The sequence below is a fragment of the Ambystoma mexicanum genome, chromosome 6q (genome assembly GCF_040938575.1).
Source record: "Ambystoma mexicanum isolate Mex_15411 chromosome 6q, UKY_AmexF1_1, whole genome shotgun sequence".
Lineage (NCBI taxonomy): Eukaryota > Metazoa > Chordata > Amphibia > Caudata > Ambystomatidae > Ambystoma > Ambystoma mexicanum.
Genome location: NC_090937.1, coordinates 285,675,183 through 285,698,996, shown reverse-complemented (window position 1 = coordinate 285,698,996; position 23,814 = coordinate 285,675,183). Strand labels below are relative to the sequence as shown.

Sequence of the window (23,814 nt, the reverse complement as noted above, 5' to 3'; positions counted from 1 at the left end):
AACAATCAACATAAACATCAGATATCAAATGACAACATGCCATCAACGACTCTGAAATTAGGGTTTTTTCCTCACAGAAAAGGGAATACTGTGTACCTACTGACTGATTTATCACTCCCTTCCGGTATTCATCCTCCTACACCCATGATCCTCCCTCTCGACACCACCCCCAGGGTCAGATCAGTTAGCGACTGCCTTTCCCTGGCCGTGTGGGAGGAGATAAATCCCCCAGGAATCAGTGATGACTCTGCAGGTTTCTTTTAGTTTTGCTTTATTTCGACCAATACGTCACAAAAAACACAATAACAAAAATAAAATTGACTCGTACAAAATACAGTGTGATGGTGCAAAAAAGGATAACAAAAAAAATGTAAAGACTATGCATTATATAGAAGTTCTTCTAAGAATAAAATAGACACGAAAGATTCTGCAACATTCAAGAAGGTAAACAAAACCTGCAGCTTCCTGGTATTAGGGGAACAAGTTAAAAGGTAGATCAGACACCAAGTTGGAGTGCAAAGCTCGGAGACGCCATGGTTGTCTTTGACTAATCTTCCAGTGATCTAATCATTAGGCCACAATAATTCATTAAATAGATTGCATAACATGTGAGGGAGGCACAGTCCTATGGTATTGTTTAGGGCCCCATTACAGTAACTCAATACAATTTAGGGTATTGATCAGCACTCACAAATACACTAATCATGTACAAGTTTGAAAAAGAGGCCACACATACCATTAACATCTAAATCACGTGGAATTCACAGCAGCATTCTTAGTTCTCAAACACCAAGCCCATCTAAAATACCTAAAAGTTGCAACACAGCGGGAATAGCAATAGTTTGAGCAGATATAAATTGCATCTGCCACCGTCCTGCAACCACAAAGGCGCAAATGTGGCCTTAGGAAGCACTGCCTTAGCGATACTGTGGCCAGACACAGCATAAAAGCAGATTTGCATTCCCCGTTTTGCACAGAGGGCACAATGAGGAAACCTTGCCGCGCCACTTGCATGTTGCAGATGTTATCGGTAATGTGCCGTATCGGAAATATATATATATATATATAGTGCTCTCACACTTTGGATTTACATAGTCGAAGTAATTCTCAACACCCACCAGTCTTAATATTTAAATATCACTAACGCACTATAGACGCACTTTTAAAGATGGAAGGCAATAGACTTACATACACAAAATCCTAGCAGTATTCCTGGAGATGTACCGACTTCCTAAACTACCCCCCCCCCAACACACAACAAAATCATCTGAGACATGGGTATGTTCACTTGCATCATCCAGGCATGCTAGTAAGGACTGAACTATACAGCGTCGCTCACAGACAGGGCTATGGGCATAGATCAAATCTAGATAGATCCACGGGGACCAGCTTGCATTAGGCACAGAATGGTATGTAGTGGCTGGCTTGCTTAACAAAGATAGGTTGTAGTGACTAACTAGCGCAACATATGGACAGAGTTGAGAGACAGACTTGTCATGCTGAAACTAGATCAATGTAAGGAATACATTGTCTAAATCTCGAAAGACACAAATGAGTGCATTTTCTCCAGACAACAATGCGAATAACCAACCCTACTAAAACTTCCCCCTCCTCATACACCTCTCAAACCCTAACTAAACACAACTATACCTCAAACCACAACAACCCGTATGCACTTCACTACATCGCAACAAACACCACACAGAGGCTTACACAACAGCACACGGCAGACTCCAACCGGATACCACACCAAAAAGCTCTTCGAACGGTGTTAACTGAACTGAAACTACCAACAGCACATCACAGCCCCTTGCTCCTTCTCCAAACTTTGTCCTACTAATGAGCCCTAACCTACCCCCTCTCTCTTTCAGATCTGCCAGGGGACCACTACGGTGGTGATAATGCGCGGTATAAATATAAATATCCTTTAACATTAACATACAGCACTGTCTGATTTTACGAGGGCAGCCCTTTTTACCACATCTTTAGGTTGTTTATTAATTGCTCAGTCCAATAGACACCAAGATCAATGGCTTCTAGAGAGAATTTGACACGCAAGGCCCATTTCAAGGACGACCCCCCCCTGCTGCGATAGTACTTCCATCAAGGCATACTTATATTTGGCCAAATTTACATTGGACCACAGTCGAACCCAGACCAAAGCTGGCAGAAGCCAGCAAACAGAGTACATCCCATGCATGCCCATCTCCAAAAAACACCAGTGAATTAGGCGTACTTCATTGAAGTACGAGTATGTTCTTTAAATATCTATTTTCCGCAGTTACCAGGGGTGAATATCTAGGTGCCCCCACAGCTCAGCCCCATATATGGCAGCCTCTCTCGCTTGGGCCTTATAGGCTTTCTCGCCCTCTTCCAGAATAATTTGAGGCCCTTTTGTTTCCCCATGGAAGTAGTTTTGAAAACCACCAAACTCATTTTTGAGACATTCAATGCCAAACCGGTATCCTTTCAAAATGCAACAAATACATCCAATTGCCGGCACACTCAAACAGGTGTTAAAGTAAACAATGCGTCGCCCGCAAACATCAAGATCGTCATCTTGTCTCCGGCTAAGACTGGTGCATACAACTGAGGGGCCAACAGCTCTTTCATAAAACCATTTATAAAAATGCAAAATTACTTGGGGGCTAAGACGCACTCATGGCAGACACCCTTTTCCACATTTATCCAATTTGAGGTCCTACCATCAATCCCCCAATGGACTGCTGCCACACCGCCTGTATACAGATTCTGGATTGCTCTCTGGAAGGCCTCTGGAATTCAAAGCCCCAAGAGCACTTCCCAGAGGCGCTGCCTGAGCACTATATTGAACGCAGTCCTGAAATCAGCATAAACATGCATCTTCCTGACCACAGCATGCTTGTCAATGATCAAACAGGATTCATCACAGTACCCAAACAGTAAAATCAGACTTTTATACTAGTGCCAATAATTCTTTATCATCCTTATAACCCAGTCAGTATTCCCCAAGTTTGCAATTTATAGCAGAGGCTAATCCCAGATTCAAAAGCTGTACTGTAATCAACAAAAAGGTGACATACAAAGTGAGGGACTCGCTACACATGGTGCATTTAAGTAACAGCTGCAGCACAAAGATGTGTTTTAGCCAATATCTGGGCAAAAACAAGTCTGGAACGGATGTAAGATGTCTGCACTTGCAATTTTAACAAACACCAGAGAAAAAAGCTGCTACCAAGGGTTGACAACAGAGAAGGTTATCTTATTAAAAAACCTAATTGGATCAACCAGTAATAAAGCTTTTAGTCAAAAATTGTTTCTATTGAGCATCAGAAAAAACAGAGGCCAGTAGGATTTTTTTATAAAGAGCAACGATGTGTATTGTTTTTGTTTTGCTAATATATTGTGCCTTAAAAAGCACAAACTGACATGAAAAATAGACTCAAGTACAAATCATAAAATTCTAGCTGTTAACTAGTACAAGAAAAACCAATATGGTAGTAAGTATATAAAGATATATAGAACCCCAGTGAATAGAGTGACTGTGTGGATCCAGCGGTCTCCACAAGGACGATAGAGAGCAGAAACGGGAAAAGCTATTAAAGCTAAAAATAATTATTTCCAATTACACAGTTGCTTGGTGAGACAATAGACATTCATTTCCTTATGAGCGAACTGGGTTGATACACAGCAATTTCTCAGCAATTGTAAAGGAACAAACAGTGAAATTGCATCTGAGCTTTGCAACCAGGGACCACGATGAAGGTCTTTGGTCGCACAAATAGTCCTTTACTGAATTCAAAAAGTGGTAATAGTTTCCTGTAGACATAGGCAAATGCACTGAATTGTCTAACATTCCTACAGATGTATTAAGTAGATCGTAGTCTGTTATTGTATCCTTTGAGGAAAGTTTTTGTTAAGAGGGATCTGCCAACGCGACAAGGGGGGGCAGATAGGTAAGTAATGGACAGAGTCTGTATTCAGAAAGTTAAAGTAGGGCCAGTTGAAAAAACATGCACCCTCATCAGTGTTGCGTTTCGGCGGCAGAGTTGATGAAAATCGTAATGGCCGCCTTAATCAGGGCGGAAGTTGAAGACCCACAAGGGTATGCAGTCCCCTTTCCTCAATCACACCAAACAACGGAACCGCCGTAGCCCTCAGTACTCAGGTGACTGGGTAATCGAGAGGAGTGCGATACATACGACCATTGCTCGAAGTGCGCATTTAAGAATAGTGTTGAGTAGTACGCTGGGGAGATATCCCGAGTCTGTTCAGTGGTGGCAATAAGTGCGGGTGCCAAGGTTTGACAGTCAGAGCAGGTCTATCACGTTCACCGGTGCGGCTCCAAAGTCGGTATGGAGAACAGTTTTTCGCAATTGGTGCATAGTTTGATTCACAAGAAAAATGCAGCCGGCATTTTGCTAGTTGCTGTAATGTGTTTGCACAGTGTCTGAAAAGGCTGGAAAGCTGGAATTCGAACGTCCATCCACCGGATCAAACCATAGCGGCATGAAAATGGGCAAAAAATTGCTTGATGCGCTCCTAGTGCTGACGCGGCTTCTCTTCGAATGAAAAGAGGTTTACACTTGCAACTTTAAATAGCAACCCGAGGCTCACGCCCCCAAAACCAACAGATTAAGGAAGAGCAGGGGTGGCGGTGTATATCCTCTCACTATTGCCTGTATTCATGGAGAATAGCAAAAAAGATCACACCATACTATTCAGTGGATGAGAACTCAAGCAAATTCTCGAAACCAAGCAGAAATGCCAGATTTCTATCTGGGAAACAATGGTAGCCTGTTTGATGCAATACTGTGCACACCATTTTCATTGCTTTTTAAGTGCAGGCCACATGGCATGTGTGAAGACTAATATGCTAACACTTGAAGATGGTGTCATGGACCGCCATCTTCAGCACCCAAGCTGGTGACCTAAACAGAATTGTTCAGGTGAGGTCAGAGGAGGCGCTGTTGGCTGGCCAACCAGAAGGAGGAAGGACGCCCACATGAGTGTGGAGGTAGATTCAGTGAACGGAGAGATTGGTTGGTGCGAGAAATGGGTACTGGGTTGTGAATGTGCACGTAAGGCTGGGAGTAAAAGAGCAGGTTGTGAGTGAGGGAGCGAAAGAATCTTGACTGAGTAGAAGGCGGAATAGTAGTAGTCTAGAGGGGTAGTACTGGGGACGGGAGAGAGGGGTAGTGAGGTGGAGATGGAAGAGTAGCAGGAGAGAGATTAGGAAGGACTAAAATTGGAGGTAGGTTGTATAAGGAGAGAGACATTGAGGGACAGCAGAGGAAGACAAAGGGAGAGAAGGTAGAGTTGGAGACAGCAGAGTAGGTGGCGGAAGGGGACTGACCGATACAGGAGGAAACATTCCAGTAAATGAAAGGAAGACGACACAGTGGGTCTTGTGTGTATAGAAACCCCCCCCCCACCCACCTAGAAAGAACCTGAAGTAGGATAGATTATTCCAAGGAAGGCCAGGAGGCAGGCAAATAGATATTGTGGTTGCCTTTAGGCCCTCACGCCAAATATGTTAGAACCAAGATAGAATGGATAAATAATTGGCAAATATTAACCTCAGCAGTAGAGATGCTTAGGCGATGTTGGGGGGGGGAGGGGGTCAGGGCACGAGAGAAAGTGCTCCAGATAAGATTTTTGAATTGAGATTATATTTTATTCTATTTTTTAAAGTTGTGAGTAAAATAATTAGTAGCAAGTAGAGGAGGAAGAGAGTATTTCATTAAGTCAAACTATGTTACAACTGTAAAACAAATGTTTTTGTAATATTTACCTAATCATTCATGCACATTAGAAGATTAACATCTTCCGATCAGGCAGTAATCTTGGTGTAATGTCTTTGTGCGGCTATGTGTACTACTCGTCCAAGCATTCATGGGGCTGAGGGGGAAAGCAAGGGGACAAGCATCTATGTAGTTCCCTTATTTTGATTGGGGGGGATTTTACTGCCCATTTTTAATTTTTGGATTATTTGCCCATTTCTAAAAAAGGCGTAAACCTGGCCGGTACACCCCTTATTTGAATGCCTTTAGTACCACTTTCAAGAAAAATAGAAACCCTTGCATGGTCCTTGGTAGTGGGTGCGTTATTGAGGCCATGTGTGACACACTCAACTAGTATTCCACAGTAAAGAAAACCTCACACTTCATGAAAACCAACCACTAAGGTTTTCACAAAAAGACGGAAACATGTCTCCTTTTCAAAGTGGAAATTCTGAACACTTGACAAATACGCCAACACACTGAATACTCCTTGATCATTTGACTGCCTATGATTCAGTCGTGATCATTTGACTGCCTATGATTCAGTCGAACACTGACACGACCACAAAGATTAAAACTTCAGATGGGAAAAGATGGTACGGCCTTGGAGTGAATCACCAACTGCATTGACGATCACACCAAGAAGGTTAAACGGGAGATGCAACAATTTTCTCCTTAAGATGTGGTGTCCCCCAGAGTGCAACATAAATCCCCATGGCTATTTCTTACATCAAACCCCAAACAGACACAATGGCACTCTTCCCAAAATATGTCACATTATAAGCGGATGAATACCAGGTATTTATTGACCCAGGAATTTGATAACTATCAGTATATAACTGCACAGGTCCAGAGAATCCAGACCGGCCCACAGATGGTAATCTGTGCCTTAAAACCACTACACCACATTATCTTCATAGGGATCCCAACAGCAGCAACCAAGGGTACGATACCCACTCTGTCAAACCAGGTAACGAATCTGGTTATCATTTTAGGCACTAAACTCTTACCACACCCACAACATTGCTAGCCTGAAAAAAAATGTAAAAAATAAAAATAAATAATAAAAAGAAAATCACACAACTAGCTCCACATGCTTAGAGTTGTCCCACTTTGACGAAACACTGAAAACTGAGGTGACTAGAGTCCAATACACTACAATAGTGGTCTATCTAGGACTAAACAAAAACCATTGAAACTAACTGCAAATGAGCCAAAATAAAGCAGCTTGAAATCTTTTGGCACTCTGCCCTGGGAATATTTTGAACAAGGCCTGAAAAACAACTGCCCCCACTTTCAAAGGGAATACCACACATCAACTGATTTAGGTTTAAAATACTCCATAATATTGCTGCAAAATACCTGAACTCTTACATAAACAAATAAAAGTAACCACAAAGATCAGCACAGGCAAGCAACCCAACGTCACGCAGGCTCAAGGCACTGAAACATGTTTGGAGATCACTCCCAGTATGAGGTCCAAAAATCTGGAAAAATGTACGGGTGTCCCTAATTACGCTCACACCAGAATAAATATACCACTCTAGGGAAATAAGGCAAGAGAGCGATCTTGTAATGATAACATGTTTAATCTTACAAAATGAGGATGGTAGCAAAGGACTGCTGCCTGAACTGTCTTCTCCTGTCCCCCTTCCGTTCCTTCCTGCCAACTTGGTTTGAGGCAGAGGTTTATATAGGTCTGACTTGCTGTGGTGGTGTCACTGGATATGGATCATGGCTTCATCCTGTCCTTTTTCCATAATAGGGATGCTTCAAAGCCTTCTTTCTTCGTTGTCAGCGGTTTTGTCAGAGCATGCTGTTCTACATTTTGCTAGCTTATTCAAAAACAGGCCGAGCCCAAGGAAAAAGTAAATATTTTTATGTGCACAAACATTTTCCGGTCATTCTCTCCATATTTCATTCACCCTCTACACTTATAATCTGACCGATTCTACATTTTGTCACACAGAAAATGTAATTCATATTTTTAACCTGCATGGACCCTTGACGGACAGTAGACAACTGGTGAGTCCATTCGTGCTGCCAGTGCTAGCCATAGTGACACTGCACGAGTGCCTGTGGTTATTTTTAGATCCCAGAGGCCATATTCCTTCTGGGAAGGAGCTTGAATCATTTATAGCACAAGATTTTACAAGGCCTAGGATCTGACATTACAAATCTATCTAGCTGACAGTTAATTGTGCTTTCTATTACAATAACTACCTTTTTCGATGCTTGCCTAGGTCTGTGTATGTATATTTGCATGAGAGAGACTTCCCAGTCTATTATAGCGCCTAAAAGAGGTTGTGCCTAACTAAAGCTCTGTGGGTTCGGGAGGACCCTGGTTCTTTCCCAACTTAACTCCCCACAACCCTGAAAACGGAACATATACTCAAACGGTTCAAAAGGAACACAAATCTCTGGATCTGCGAACAGGTGATCGAACTTTGATATGCCTGAGTCAATTAACTAAATAACCACCTTGACAACTTCTACAATTACATACTGCAGCTATACCTTACAACTGGCACTATGGCCTCACCGACACATTAAACCTGATAACTATGAATGTGCCTGCCCTGGCCACGAGACAGGTTAGCAAACATGCGTCTACGGTCACTGGTCTTAAGTGCATTGTAATATGAATAAAACACTAACATTTCGGTAGATAATAATGCCTTAGCAAAAGCATTAATCACATTATGTAACCCAACCCTCCGCTCAGGCCTCGGATACCAACAATAACTAAATGGACTACTTGGGACAACTCATCTCAGGTTTCCTAGTCCTTTTACACAATGCACACCTTTATATTGTAACATGTCCTGCTTTGATATTCCCCGGGCACTTTGAAGCAGAAGCATCCCCCACTTGAGTTAGCTCATTAAACAAGCTCAAATGGATAAATTATAATAACTGAGCAGTTTTGTAGGAAAACAAATCAATTTCAATTCTGACTTGGAACTATGAAGCAGAGGATTGCCATTTCTTAACCTTGTGTGATACCTTGTAGTACATGTAAAACCTAACTATGTGCCATGTTCACCGAACAGATTTACAATCTAGAAACGTATTGTAATTAAATGAACTCTTCGGTGCATTCAGTGGGGTCTAGTTTCCATTGCACCCATTATCCTCGGTGGTAGGTGGGCTTGTCCCCCAATTGAGAAAGTAAAAATAAATGTCGATCATTTGGGATTTCTGCTGATGTGCATCTTAATTTTAATTGTTAATTCTTTATTTTCTATGCAAACACACTAGCACAAATTGAGCAATATTTGTGAAATGGTTACAAATGCAACATGTAACCTTTAACATTTTTGGCCAAAGCGAAGAAAAGGAGAACACTGCATTAACACCATTTAAAAACACGTTATAACTATTTCTTGTAAGTACGCATAAAATCACTTCTAACAGTTTACAAAGTTCATCAATATATCTATCTGAAAACATTACCAAACCGTTTAAAAAGAACATACATAACATACTACATAATACAGTGCAATCCAGTCCATCAAGTCAGTCAATACACCAACAATTTACCTCCAATATAAAAATGTTTAAAAAAAAAAAAAAAACAATCATGCAACTGAACAATCAAGTTAATGGAAGAGGCTATGTATTACAATTATCTAGATCCATTAAAGTAGATTTAACAGCAAACCTACTACTGCCAGCACTCTAGCTTGTCCGTCCCGCTGCCAAAAAAAAATAAAATAAATAATGTTTTACAAAAATTGAATAGAGACACTGGTTTACTAATTTATTTTTTAGCATCCTCCGGTTCCCCTGAAGTGCGGAACAAGAGATCAATAGGTGGCAGTCTCTCTCTCTAAAGCCCAATTTATAGCAAAATCTGCAGCTCGCCAGATCTGCATTCAATGTGGCATACCTGATTAAAATCACCTTGGTCGCAAACAAGTTCCACCTAAACCTTAAAAAGTACCACCTAATTTTCTTAACAGGATAAATTGAAAGGTAGGGAGCTAATACACCCAATTGCTTATGGTCAAGGCTCAAATGACAAGGATTCATATTTACACAGGCCCTCTATGTCCAATCATACTCATAATTGCCGTTTCACCCAACTTGAATTCTCACTAAGCTCAAGTGCAGATGAACCAATTTTATCCATGTGGGCACGATAAAACTGAGTTTTCCATAACTAACCTGTTAAAGCCCTCCAACAGGACTGTGTTCAAGTCAAAGTCATCGTATAAAGAGTCTTTCACAGGACACAACATTTTTTGTAATATAGTGATAGGAATTTCCACTGAGCACATGATGACATTGAGCCAATACCTGGTGTCAATTATTGGTACTGCATTGGGCAGCCATAGTGCTCACCCCCAAATAAGTGCTTTCGGGTAAGGCAAGAATAAAACAGCCAATGCTTGGATCTCTATCCCATACTAAAATCTAAGGGATAATGTGCCCCTCATAAAATGTAATAATCGTAACCACTGACAATTTGACCTGGCTGGCATTCACCCCGCTCCGACGATTTGACAGCGGTATTGCATGGTTTTTCAACCACTCCTTGATTTGAGCTTTGCCAACAATTGGGAACACAAGATATATAGGACTTTCCACTTTTTCCAAAGGTTCAGAACCAACTTGCCATTGGCAAGGAGGTGAACTTTCTCTTTTTGCACTGCATTATTTTAGTTTTGCTGCATTTATCTTTAGCGAATGGGCGTCAATAAAACAATTAAATGCTGTAGGCCAATCGAAGTGCAAACACAAATTTAAAAAAAACATCTGCATAGGCCATCTAAACGGGCTTCAAGTAGTGCAATTTCAGGGATGAAGAGTCCAAAAGGTTCCAAATAATCACCAATATCATTAAAAAGACTGAGCGCAAGAATGCAATTCTGCTTAACCCCTCAAAAGGTGGGGACGTGACGCAAGAGAAGCCCATTTTGATTCAACCCGTCTTGGGCACTAGACTTTTTTTTTTTATGAAGACCAATTAGCATGCACAACAATCCATGTGAAAACGCCCTATGCTCGGTTTATTGTGTGCAAAATAATGCTTAGCACAGCAATCGGGGGGAGGGGGGTGCTTCATCAGATATTCTATCGGTCAAGAAGATGTGGGGGGTCTTCAGCATGCAAACATTCATCTGCAGTATTAATGGTAATATTGAACAATTTACCAGGAGATGGTCACCCTTCATAAGCTATGCCCCACACGACTTTGGGCAAATGTACCTACACCACAACAGACTTAACTTATTAGACTTTCTTGCAGAAAATGAAGTTCGAGAGATAAGAATCGTAAACAATTAGATATAACTAGAAAGCGATGTCGGGGAAATGAAATGTGTTTACTGCAAAGTTTATAAAATGTGTGAATGAAAAGTTGTAATGGAGATAGTAATTGACAAATACTTTCTAGACGTGTATGCAACAATTATCAAATAAAGATTTGGTTAAACAAAATTATCACCGAGCACATGCCTGGGACTCAACCTAGATGCCATCATTCCATCTTAGAAACACTGCCCCCTACCCACATCATACTGTCTTGCACCTCACTAAAATAAGAAACCTTATCTAGGTGAAATGCAGACTTAAGGCCACACAAAAAAGTAAAATTATCTATAAGAAGCACTGAGGAATACCCCTACACATACTTTTCATGATGGGTACCAGATGCACTTAAAACATGCTGTGCTCTATCTCTTGCTAAAAATTAGAAAAAATAAAAAAATAAAAAAGTATATAAATATATACAAAACAAATATTTTTTTTAAAAAATCAATCCATGTGAAACACGCGGAACGCCACGTATGGCTTGATGCTTCCAACAAAAGCATTCAAATATTATAGATAACGTTTCTTTGGTGTAGAAAAGTGTAAGGCTATTTCAGATGAATATTAGTGAGACACAAATTGATATCTCGCTTCCCAGGAATAGACGAGGTAGTGCATAAAACTAGTTACACTTATGTTCATTTACAAGTACAAAAGATGGATTGGATCTGAATGGTTTTTGGTTGGCCATTTGATTATTTGAGAACGATGTGCAGATTAAAGAGTATTAGACAGGCTTGCCTTTGTATAGCCATGAGGAGGACCCAGAAGGGGACAAAACGCGTGTCTGCTAAGACAAAAATAGGTTTGTGAAGGCAAGATTTTATGTTTAGAAAGCATAGAAACTATCCATGATGTATAGAAAATAAACAGTGAATGATTTTATAGGACATGCGCAATGTGATTGGTGTATCCAGCAAAAAACAGTGGAATTGGTTTGAAGTTGGGTCTTAGCCTCATATACACCCACACATGCAACACAATAATTACCTATTTTGAGTAACCCTCCCCTTATTCTAGGGTCAATTTCACCTAGGCGCACTAATCATCTAGTTTGCTATAGATTATGAAATGCAAAAAGATGTATATGATTAATATATAGAAGGACAGTCCATTTTAGAGAAGTCACATTCCTCAACGCCACCTAGTAACGAAGTTCACCTCCAGTTCTGAGCCACATCAGCAAGACATTGTGGGTATGTAAATTAGCCCAAATACGAGTTTTTTTTCTCCAGGAAAAGATCTTTGTCTTAGTGGGTAATGCTACTTTGACAGCCTTGCAAGATGTCACTCTTGGGTGTATTTAGCTATGTATTAAGTAGCACTGAGACAGAATTTCCTGGAGAAAAAGGCTTGCATTTGAACTCATTTGCATAGCCACAATGCCTTGCTGATTTGGTTCATAACTGGAGGTTAACTTCCACTGATGACTACTAGGTGGTGTTGTGGAATGTGCGACTTGGCTCAAATGGACTATCCTACTTTCACATGAAAGTTTTTCTCAAGCTTGCTACTGCTTCCCCAGAATCAGCTCATTCTGGCTAGGTGATGTGCTATACCAAAGAGCTAATTCCCCCTCGCCTACTTATTAATTATTTAGATCACAGAAGCCCCTCCCCACACGCACCTAGATCGTCCTCACACCAGATTAACTCACTGTTCCTCTATGATGAACACCCAAACTTAAAAGCATCTTAACGTTGTTACATGTATGAAAACTGGCGTTTGAAAACCGGCAACCCCAGGGCTTTAAGCAGGCCCTGCAGTCTCCTGATAGGGCTCTCGAGCCGGGGCCCTCCCAGTCTAGCCTCAGCCATGCCGACGCCTCCGGCAATTGCGTAGTCTAAGCGATGCAGTTTCACAGACTGCCTGTAGGTGTCAGCACTTCGGAAGTACTGACATCTGCAGACAGCCAGTGGAACAGTGGCTTCAGCTACAGGGCTCCCAGATGACTGAACTCTGAATCAGGGGGAGGGCTGCAGGGCCCAGTTCCGAGTACAGAGTCATTAAGCAGCAGAAAGCCTTTGAAAGAGGCTTCATGATTCGTGTATGACGACTCTAACCGGAAACAAGAGAGACTGGGCCCTACTCCTGTTTTGGAGTACGGAGTCATTACGCAGCAGGCATCCCTTTCATTCAAAGCCTATGTTTTTTAACCACGCCATGCCTTGAATGAAAGGTGCGAGAGTTGGGGCACACACACTGGTGCAACACCTTTAGTGCGTCCAGCCCCTGGGGCTGTGGCAGCAAAGGCAATAATGCCAGTGTGTCCCACGTACCGTGCTTTCACCAGCCCCCCCCCCGTGCTCCCCATTGGCAAGGGGGCTCCCATTAGGGGGGGTTTGCACAAGTACACTCATACTTCGGCCACGCCATGTAATTAGCATCCCACTTAATCCACTGGCAACCATTATGATCAGTGTCTCACAACGTGAAAGACTAACCCAATAACATCACACCAGGACTGAGAAGAAAACATCAACCAGAGGCATTGGTATGCGAAAGACTGACTGAAGAACAAACATCAATTTAAGAAATTAAAAATAAAGCCTTTTTTATACCCAACAGCTGGTATAAAAGCACATATAATTCAAAAGTGAACACGTTGAAGGAGTTTGTATTAATTTGAACATATTGCAGAACAAGAGCAGAATAGGAATAGTAGCCCAAAACACCCAAGAACGAGTTAGCCTACTGGTCAGGCAGGACAAAACAAGGCTGCAAGAAGATTCTGGAAGCCCCCACAACACAAACGGCCGGGCTCAATACGATTTGGAAATGCCCAAAAAGAGCGTTGACACACAACGGCACAAGCAATTCTAAAAAGGTATTTATTTAGATATGGAAAGTGAACGCGCATATAGCAGCAAAGCACATCAAGACCCACCGGTTCCTTGGTCGGGTTAATAATCTTCCGACCGCATCCAAAACCGGTCCAAAGCAATGTTTTTCGAAGAGGCAGCAAGGGTTTGATGACCATAAAGATGGCAGATCAAAGGCTAGGTAGCCTGAGGCCATTGTGTCTGGCTGGACAAACAAGGATTCGCACAAACAATAGCTTCGCTTGTGTGCGCACCGATACCACCCCCAAGTCAACCCACACAAAGGCGGTTCATGAAAAGAGGTGGACTCTTAACGTTACGCAGTTTAAAACCGAAAAATCATTGAACGATTACATTTATATTAAAGTAACGTCTGATCCAAGCAGGTAATCTCAAAAACTCCGAAGCACGAGTTCCTCAAACGACTACAGTGAAGGAGGCAAAATTAGAATAGCACAAAACTTTTTAAAAATAAGTAAGCATTAGACACATTTAACTTGTAGTGCTCGACACTACAGACTAGGTCTTAACATTGTTGATGCTGAAGCAAGCGCCTTCCACAAGCCTCGTAGCATAAGTGGGAGGAGGCGTGGCAAACAACGACCCTATGAACAGATGTCATTAACCAAACAGCATTGATGTAACAAGTTACGAACCCAGGAAGGATGAAAGGCCAAATCAAACTGTTGAGTGAAAGCTTAAGAGCAGATCGAGAAGAGGCAGAGAATGCATTAAAGATAGAGACCGACACAGACAGCTGGGCCACATTTTTCCCTGGGACTATGGTGTATGCTATGGGGACACTGATCTATAAGATAAACGCAGCAGGAATGTCAAGTGTATGAACATTTATGGCAACTGTCTACAGTCGAGAGCACTGCTATACTTTACATGCAATTTACATGGGTCTGAAAGCTTGTCTTCTTGACTTTCAAGGCCTCATAAATGCATGTGGGTAGTTAGATATTTTTGTACAGACCGTCTCCACAACTCCAGCCATAATAGCAACTCAAATCTTAAGTTGAGTCACCTAAGCAGCATATCATTCAGAAACCAAAAGAAAATATAGTTTCTCCACTGAGAGATCACTACAAGCATAGAATCGGTACCTCATAAGGATCCCATAGGATCTACGTGATTTACTTGAGAATATTTCTTCAAAGCCTATTTCAGTTATTTTTGTTTAAACCACATTACACCACAAATCAAATGGTGGCGTCGAGGGGGGTGGGGGGTAGACCCTCTGCAGCACCCAACCCCCACCTTAACTAATAGCTTAAACCAACCCCCTCCCACCCCGATCTACATTGCAGCAAAATGTGTTAAAAAAATCGATGTAATGGGCTTTGAAGAAATGAGCCTGCAATGTAATGGCAAAATATCATAGCATAAGCCATGATAGCGTTACACAACGCAAACATGCATGCACGAAGTACGTTATGGTTAGAACAAAACAATACAACTTACCCCTTTTTGGCCTGGGGAAGCTCTCATGCAGGTGAAAGACGACTTTCTCCACAAAGTGTTGAATGTTGCTGTGTTCAGGACCCCTAACAAATACCATCCAGTCATGGGTAAATCCTTCCAGGGTGGGCTTCTTGCGCACCTGGGCCCTGTGCCCCAGCTCCAGTTTCACCTGAACAGCACACTGTGGATAGAGAGGGACTTGGTGAGTCCTGGACACCAACTCTTCCAAGAGATCTAATCACTAGGAGTTCTTCGCCCTCCAAAGAAGCTATATTGCTGTCAGCTGAAACACTGACTATCCAGTAGCCTTGCAGAAACCCCAAAGTCTTTAACAAAAAAAAAAAAAAATACCCCCTGAGAAAAAAAACTTTATGCAGGTGATTCGCCCCGCTGTTGAATCACGGCATCTACAAGAAAATCACAAGTCAAATACAGCCGTTCCGTACCAAAATAACAAGATTGCAAACCGAGCAACAATACAACTAGACCAACAATACACCATAGTGTTTATTAACGGCAAAATCTGTCCCAGAACTCTAAGATAACCCAACAGAATGACAGCTACAATAAAGAAATCACCAAATGTTACACAGACACATAAAACCCCCAAGTTACAAGCAGGGGACTGGAACCATACACCTTACCCGACTTGTTACGGTAAAGAAGCGCCCCCTACCACCTGCATGGTCTCGGCAACGCATACGTACAGGATAGAGGAGAGTGAGGCTGGCAGCTGAGAACATCGGGAGAGGAGAGCCCGATTTAACAGCCATGCGTGCACTAACATACAATGTAGAGGAGAAAGAAAAAAAAAGCCCGAGGCTGCACCGCCGGCGAGTATGTGCATGCACACAGCTCCATGGACCGACAGCCCAGAATGCACACTAAAGGTACCCTTAACTACCCGCCACCCCCGGCTCAGGCATGCCCCAGCACAGTCCATGAACGCCGCGTTCTCCCCGGCAGTTATCGCGGGGCACTGAACATGCTCAGAAGCTCACAGGGGCCGCCGCCGCGCTGCTCCCCGGCACTCACCATGCTGTCACTACGGCCCCGCTCTATGCAGGGGGACCGTGTTTCTGCCGCCTCACTGCTGTCCCCAGGAGCGGAGCTGCGGACTTCGAGTCGGCATCATCCTGGCGGTTGCTACCCGAACGCCTCCCGGTCAGTATGCCAACTACGAATGCCGGGATCTCGCCGACTCCTGGCCTCGTTGACGAGCCTCCGGCTGCCGCTGGCAACCCGCCCCTTTCTCTTTCAGACGCTTGGCCGTGAGACGGGGCTTCTTCTCGCCAATGGCCTTGGTACAGATGCGGCGCCGCTGCCTCCAGTAGCGGTGTTCCCTGCACCTCTCAATTCAACTCCAGCTTCGACCAGAAACGCATGCGCGTTTTTCGGCGGCCTGAATAGAGGGGGGCGAGGAGTGCGCAGCAAGGTGAAGGAGACCAGCCAATGACACAGCAGGGCACCAACCGTGCCCAACCAATCACAGTGGCCACCGCCACCACTGGCTGACCGACTGCAAGAGGAGGGACAGAGTGAAGAGGACTGCACTGCCTGTAGCGGGGTAAGTCACTGTGCTCCTGTTCGTACACCAGCCTCTACTTCTCATTTTCTCATCACGCCTCCCCTATTATGTCTCTCTCGCTCTTTCGCTCGCTCACCACGGACCTTGCACATACCATTGAATGGCACCTCTCCATGAATGTAGAAAAAATGTTGACAGTAATCTTTTTTTACACTCCACAAAACCCTACCAGAAAACGAATGTAAACACAATTTTCTTTTTTCCCTGCTGAAGCATTTGCCTCCTTTAAGGTTTCTAAATGATGCTGTGGGTCATTATTTCATTGCTTAAAGGAACAGTGCGCTCAAAAATGTTATTGTCCCGAGCTGGCATGTGGTTTTAATAAACTGTGATCGATCATAAAAACATTTCCTATGCAAACTTACCTTAGTTTTCCTCACATGTACACATGCAAAATCAACGAATGGGGCACGGCCCTCTTGTGCTAATCTTATCCGTTGCTGCATCTCCCTAAGTTCGGCTCGCCTCGCAGCACTAAATCATATCACCCTCCCCTGAAGCTGACATCACTAGACATGTACAGCCCATTTCACAACGCTAATGCACGTCTCATGTCTCAACGGTCTCTGTGCCCCAGCTAATGATGTGTCTCCATGTAAATGGCAGGACGCCTCTTTCCTCAATGAGTATAAACAGACCACTTCTCATCAGACAACATCAGTCGCTTTTTCAATCGTTTCACAGTTTTTTTTTTTTTTGTAGCCTGTGGCTCGTTTCTGCTGTTTTCAGCGATCTTCGTTGCTCGTAGCCCGTGGGTACAGATACTTGTACTAGCATTACTATCCATTTTAATTTCGTTGTATAATGGCAACAATACAGCCCTACCAGTACGAGCTAGAGTATTCCGAGGTGGAATTAGTTGGTAGAGAAAGATGCGGAAACGATGGGGCATCGGACGACAGTTGGGAAGATGAATCACTGGATCCTGAGCCAGAGCCTAGTCGCATGGAAGACATTTCCACCTGGTGTACCTGCTGTCGGTGTGAGGTCATGCCAACCGAGGAGAAGAACTGCTGCTGCACAGAAAACTCTGGATGCTTGGCCTACATATCAGAAGAAGACAAACCACCGCTATGTGTTACTGAGCTGCATGACTTCAGGGCAGCCTGCCTCACAAGGTCCGTCTTGAGGATTATGATGGTGCTTAAGCACGAACTTCGCGCAACAATTCGCCCTCGCAATCCAAGTAACGAGTACGTGTACTCTAGATTTGATGTCACTTTGACCACGAAGGCTTCTAACATTTGATTGTCTCCTATATTGTCGTAACTTGGATCTGTCACTGCCAAATGAATGTAGTTTGGCAATTCAAAACATCTCTCGCGCTTTGGGGAAATCATAGTGGTAATTTTATGTGTCTTTCAATTTCAACCAAGAAACAATATTTCTCTGTGCCTCAAACATTATGGATTGCATGGGTGTTCACTTTTGTAATGTGTCTACACTTTGAAGCCCAAGTTCATTGATCCATGAAGTAACATTTGTACAGGCAACAATGCCATAGGATACAGGATGCATTTTCAACTATGGTGTGTACACTTATCAGGTTCATTTAAATACAGTATATATGTTTCTCTTTCATAGGTGGTACAGGCTGGTGGCCTATCGTTCGTTTACATGGTGGCTTCATGGGAGGTTTGGATACAGCGTTCGACGAGATATACCCGCCTGTGACATTGGAGCCATTTGTGCCAAATTCCCCAGTGACAGCAGACAGTACAGGGGATTTTCCCACACTGTGCTGCAACCCGAAGTATACAATGTGTAGTACATTTGTGCCATCAACATCAGCAAAAAAATAAAATACAAATGATCTTTTATGAATAGTTGTTTCAATTTTTCTGTGAATCAAGGACACGCTCACTTGTCTGACATGCAACAATGGCTGGTGCCCTTTTACGCTCACCTCCTCTGCAACAACCCATCCCCTCTCCATTATAAACGGCCAAGGTGCCAAACCTAGTGTCTCAGAGCTCCCATGAAGCAGACTGCGCCCCTGCAATCCACATAAGTGTGTCTCCCTTCAGCAGTGTTCCGGCCCTTTTCTACATGCCTCTTGCCCATCCATCCCCCCTCCACTATCAATGGCAGTTTGCATCTGTGGATGTGCACTGCCAAGGGGGCTGGCAGGGTGGGAACGGCCCATGTGTCAAACACCATGTACACTTCAAAGGTACCTTTCCCGCACAGGGCCCATTGTTCACATGGCCTACCAGACCCAGTGTCTCCAGGCTCCGGTGAAGCAGACAGCGCCCCTGCAATCCACATAAGTGTGTCTCCCTTCAGCAGTGTTCCGGCCCTTTTCTACACGCCTCTTGCCCATCCATCCACCCTCCACTATCAATGGGAGTTTGCACCTGTGGATGTGCGCTACCAAGGGGGCTGGCAGGGTGGGAACGGCCCATGTGTCAAACACCATGTACACTTCAAAGGTATCTTCCGCACAGGGGCCAAATTTTCACATGGCCTACCCAGACCCAGTGTCTCCAGGCTCTCATGAACCAGAATGCGCCAGAAACATGTTAAAAATTCACATACACACCCACTTTTCTAATCCTTTATAAACCCCTTGATATTTATATGGCGAACATCTCTGAGCAGTGGAAGTCAACTTTTGATCGTGCTACCTGTGAACATCCGTGAGCACTGGAAGTCAACTCTTGATCGTGCTACCTGTTCTCCTACTACTAACTCCCCTGCTTGCTGAATTTAATTGTTTGTTAGTCAAGGTAAGGACAGGTCACCTATTAACTTCACTATATTAATCTCTTTCTGATTTCAACATGTCTATCTATTTCAACCGAATGTACCCAGTAGTGTAATGTTCATTCATCTCAATGACTTTAGCATTGTCTAATGTTTCAAGTGTTCTGATCTCGATATATAGCAAATTTCATCATTCTCAATTGTAATAGAATTGCATCTTTCTCGGACCATGTCTATAAGCATGTTTCCTTTTAATGCATGAAAGTACATTCAACGGACGAGTAATTACGATTTTTCGTCATATCAATCAATTCTGTATGTATGTCAATTCTGTATTTATGTAGTATTCGACTACACTACACAGGTTTTGCTTCTTTGATCCAAACAAACATTGCATAGAAAACTGTGATATAACTCCATCAATTTCATGTATTCAGTAGAATTTATTTGTAATTATTTATACTTTTTTTATACAGATCTTATCAATTTTTCAAGAATGCCTGCTTGTATGGTTTCGGGTTGCCGTTCTAGGAGCCATGTCAAAAGTCAGGGCACAATCCTGTATACATTCCTGAAGAATATTGATTTAATAAGAAAATGGGTTCGACATTGGGGTTTTGCGTGGACGAGATTGAAAATAGAGCCCAGGCTGTCCTGGGAGACTTGAGGGCCAATCGATTCCGCATCTGCAGCCTGCACTTTACACAGGATATATATGACAAATCGACTAACACAAAAAAGGGTCGACCCAGAATGTTTCGTAAATTGCTTCCAAATACAATTCAAACTCTATTGATGCACTCGCTGCCTCTGATGAGTCCCAGATGATGAATTAGCCATAGGCGGTGTGTTACTGAACAGGTAACTCCATGAACGGATTGGTGCTTTTGGTGTAAATGTGTATTACTAAAGTTTGCATATTTATCAGATTGTAATACATTTTAACTATAGCATATTTTACTACACATCTGTTCCTAGTTTATGGAGACTCAAATGAAGTAATTATGACCCTGGAAAATAATGCCATAGTGCCCTTCACAAGAAACATGTTTTCGTAATCGGTTGCTTGACATGTCCGTTAATTAAGGAAAGCATACTGACGGAAGCACAGACCCTCGCAAGTGACGAAACCACTGACATGTCCAGTATACCAATGGTGAGCCCTACAGACTTGCAGAAGTTTGTATTCTCGACAGTTGCATTTTCCAACATATCCAATGCAAATTTAATTTTCCCTTTTACCACTTCATGACAATGGGCCTCATTACGACCCTGGCGGTAAGCGCCCGTCATTAACGCCATGGCGTAATGAGCGTTTACGCCGTGGGACGATGGCGTAAAGAGCGCCACATCACGACCCATCGCGCACGAGCATTACGCCATGGCGGTAATGCTAATAACGCCATGGCGGAAAAGGCCCCTACCGCCATCGCTAAGCGAGCAAGGTGCCCATCCGCCAGCGTAAGTAGCGACCACCGTAATTTACGGCCACCGTAATTTACGGCCAGCGTAAATTACGGCCACCGTAATCTACGGTGGCCGTAAAAGGCCAAACCGGAAATAGCGTCATCGCGCCGGAACGGGAAGCAGCCCGTCGGCCATCTTTAAAAACACAATCCATCGCCATCCTACCAAACAACACCAGACCCAACCCTGACACCTGTCCCGACAAAACACCCACCCACCCAAGTTCCCGAAAATGCCGAAATGCGTGAAAAAGGCCTGTGACCGCCAGCGCCAGGAGCGATTCAGCCGGGAGGAACTCTGCATGCTAGCAGAGACCCTGCAGGACAACGCAGGTGTTGTTTTCTCCCCTGAAATGAGCCGGACAGCAATTGGGAAGAAGAAGGCCATCTGGGCCCTGGTGGCTGAGCGCGTCAGCGCGGTGGGGACCGTACCCCGCACCCCACAGCAGTGCCGGAAACGCTGGGATGACCTGCGCATACGGGTCAGAGCCGTCATCTCGGCAAACCGCAACCTTTCCCAGGGAACCGGTGGAGGGTCAGAATCCCCCCTGAAACTCCAACCGTGGGAGGAGATCTGTGCTGCCACCATCGGCATGGAATCCATCGAAGGCGTTGGAGGGATGGAAAGGGGAGCCCCGACATCAGGCGATGAAGGTAGGTGCCTCATACAAGACATGCCATAGACACAGCAGTCCAATCATGTGTAGCACAAGGTTGCCCTAGAGTGTAAATGCAACACAAATCAATACTGCCCATAGCCACATGCGAGCACCACCCTGCATACACTGCTGGCACCCGCATACCTGCATCCACATGCCACACCAAAAGGAGACAACCTGCATGGCACTGCCTGAAATCTGCCTCATCCACTGGCCAAAATAATGTCAACCATTGTCATTCAAAAGTCCGTATACCCATCAATAACGCCCTCCCACCTTTGCTCCACCACAGGCACAGAATCACACCCAGAGGACCAGGAGACCCCTGCGCCGAAGAGGGCGAAGTCCACCAACAACCTCCCTGCACCCTCAACCTCAGCTGCAGTGAGGCATACCCCACGACAAGCAGGTCCCACTGCAGGCATACCGGAGGTCCCACCGGCAAGCACCCCTGTTGGCAGCAGGCCAGCAGCTGCTGCTCCACCTCCACCGACATTGCCTGCCACAGAAGGCAGGGGGTCAGCGGCCAGCAGCAACATCGGGGAGACAGCTGCAACAGCTGCATGTTCTGACTCGGACATGGAGCAGGAGGTCAGAAACCCCACTGACCAACTACATTCCCCCTGTTTCTCAGACGCCAGCCCCCATGAGGGCGACACACAGGGGCACACTGAGGCAGAGGAGTGGCCTTCCACCCCATGCCCTGTCCACACTCCACAGGAGGGGACCAGCCCCTCCATCACTCCACCTGCACTGCCCATGGGCCAGCACGGCCAGCCGTCCCTCGAGGACATCACACAACGGCAGCATCAACTGTCCGCAATGCTGGATGAGCATGCAGCGGAATGTGTGGGGGCTAGGTTTAGCATTGAACAGGCCACGGAGACACTAAGGGCGGAAGTGGCGCAGAGCACTGCCACCCTGAGGGATGCCATGCAGGCCATGTCCAGGGACATCTGTGCAGAACTTGCGGCCTTGCGTCGTGCGGTCATTGGCCTCACCCACACACGACAGGACGTGCATGCACAGGAGCAGCCAGGGACATCCTCCACTGCCAGTTCTGCGCAGAGTAGCCCCGTGCGCCGTTCCGGACGCAACCTGCGCTCCACAGCCAGGGGTGCCCCGGGTGCCGGGAGAGGGGGCTTGTGACGGCCTGTGGACACTGTCACAGGCATCTGTTGACAGCTACTTGGGGTGTGTTGGGGTGTGCAGGGGGGAGGGGGGAGGTGGGAGGGGGTGTGTTGGGGTGTGCAGGGGGGAGGGGGGAGGTGGGAGGGGGTGTGTTGGGGTGTGCAGGGGGGAGGGGGGAGGTGGGAGGGGGTGTGACACGACAGTTCATTGTTCCAATACACTTTTTTCTTTCAAAAAAAGGAAATGTGTGGACATTTTCATTGCGTATGTGTGCTTTATTGGTGTACAGTCCACAGTGTGCATGCCCCAGAGACACACAGTGCCCCAAGTGCAGTCTCCATGCGATGAACACCAGCCGTGTGTGCTAGAAGCAGTGGTTGATGATACTTTGGCGCATGGCACGCCCCTCCTGTACATCGCCTCCTCCATGTGGTGGCGCCCCATCTGCACCCTCCTCATCCTCATCCTCATCGTCAGGTGGTTGCAGTTCTGCGTCAGGGGGCAGGGGCACATTCCGTCTGACGCACATATTGTGCAGCATGACACATGCCATGACGATCTTTGCCACCTTCTCATGGCCATACAGGAGTGCCCCACCAGACCTGCTGAGGCTTCGGAACCGTGCCTTCAGGAGGCCGAATGTCTGCTCTATGACCACACGAGTACGTGTATGTGCACGGTTGAAGTCCTCCTCGTGCTGGTTCTGCGGGTTCCGGACTGGCGTGAGGAGCCACCTCTTCAGGGGGTAGCCTGCATCACCTGTATGTAGACGAGAATGTATGTGTCAGTCATGTTGTCTGATCAGGAACATGATGTTCCACCATGGCTGGCATGGAACTGTTACCTTGGCTCACTTCTACATGCACTAATTGATTCACACTATGCAACCAGTAT

General features: G+C 44.8%; 1 protein-coding gene across 1 annotated transcript in view; it reads right to left on the bottom strand.

The window, feature by feature from the left end:
* MLLT3 (MLLT3 super elongation complex subunit) overlaps window positions 1-16,733 on the bottom strand; it is a 1,077,824-nt gene extending 1,061,091 nt beyond the window's left edge. Inside the window, exons 1-2 of the mRNA XM_069630761.1 lie at window positions 16,406-16,733; window positions 15,371-15,551 (exon numbers count right to left, since the gene is read on the bottom strand). Coding sequence (XP_069486862.1) covers window positions 15,371-15,551; window positions 16,406-16,408 — 184 coding nt within the window. The 5' untranslated portion in view covers window positions 16,409-16,733. The remainder of the gene's footprint in view (window positions 1-15,370; window positions 15,552-16,405) is intronic.
* Window positions 16,734-23,814: the final 7,081 nt, after the last annotated feature.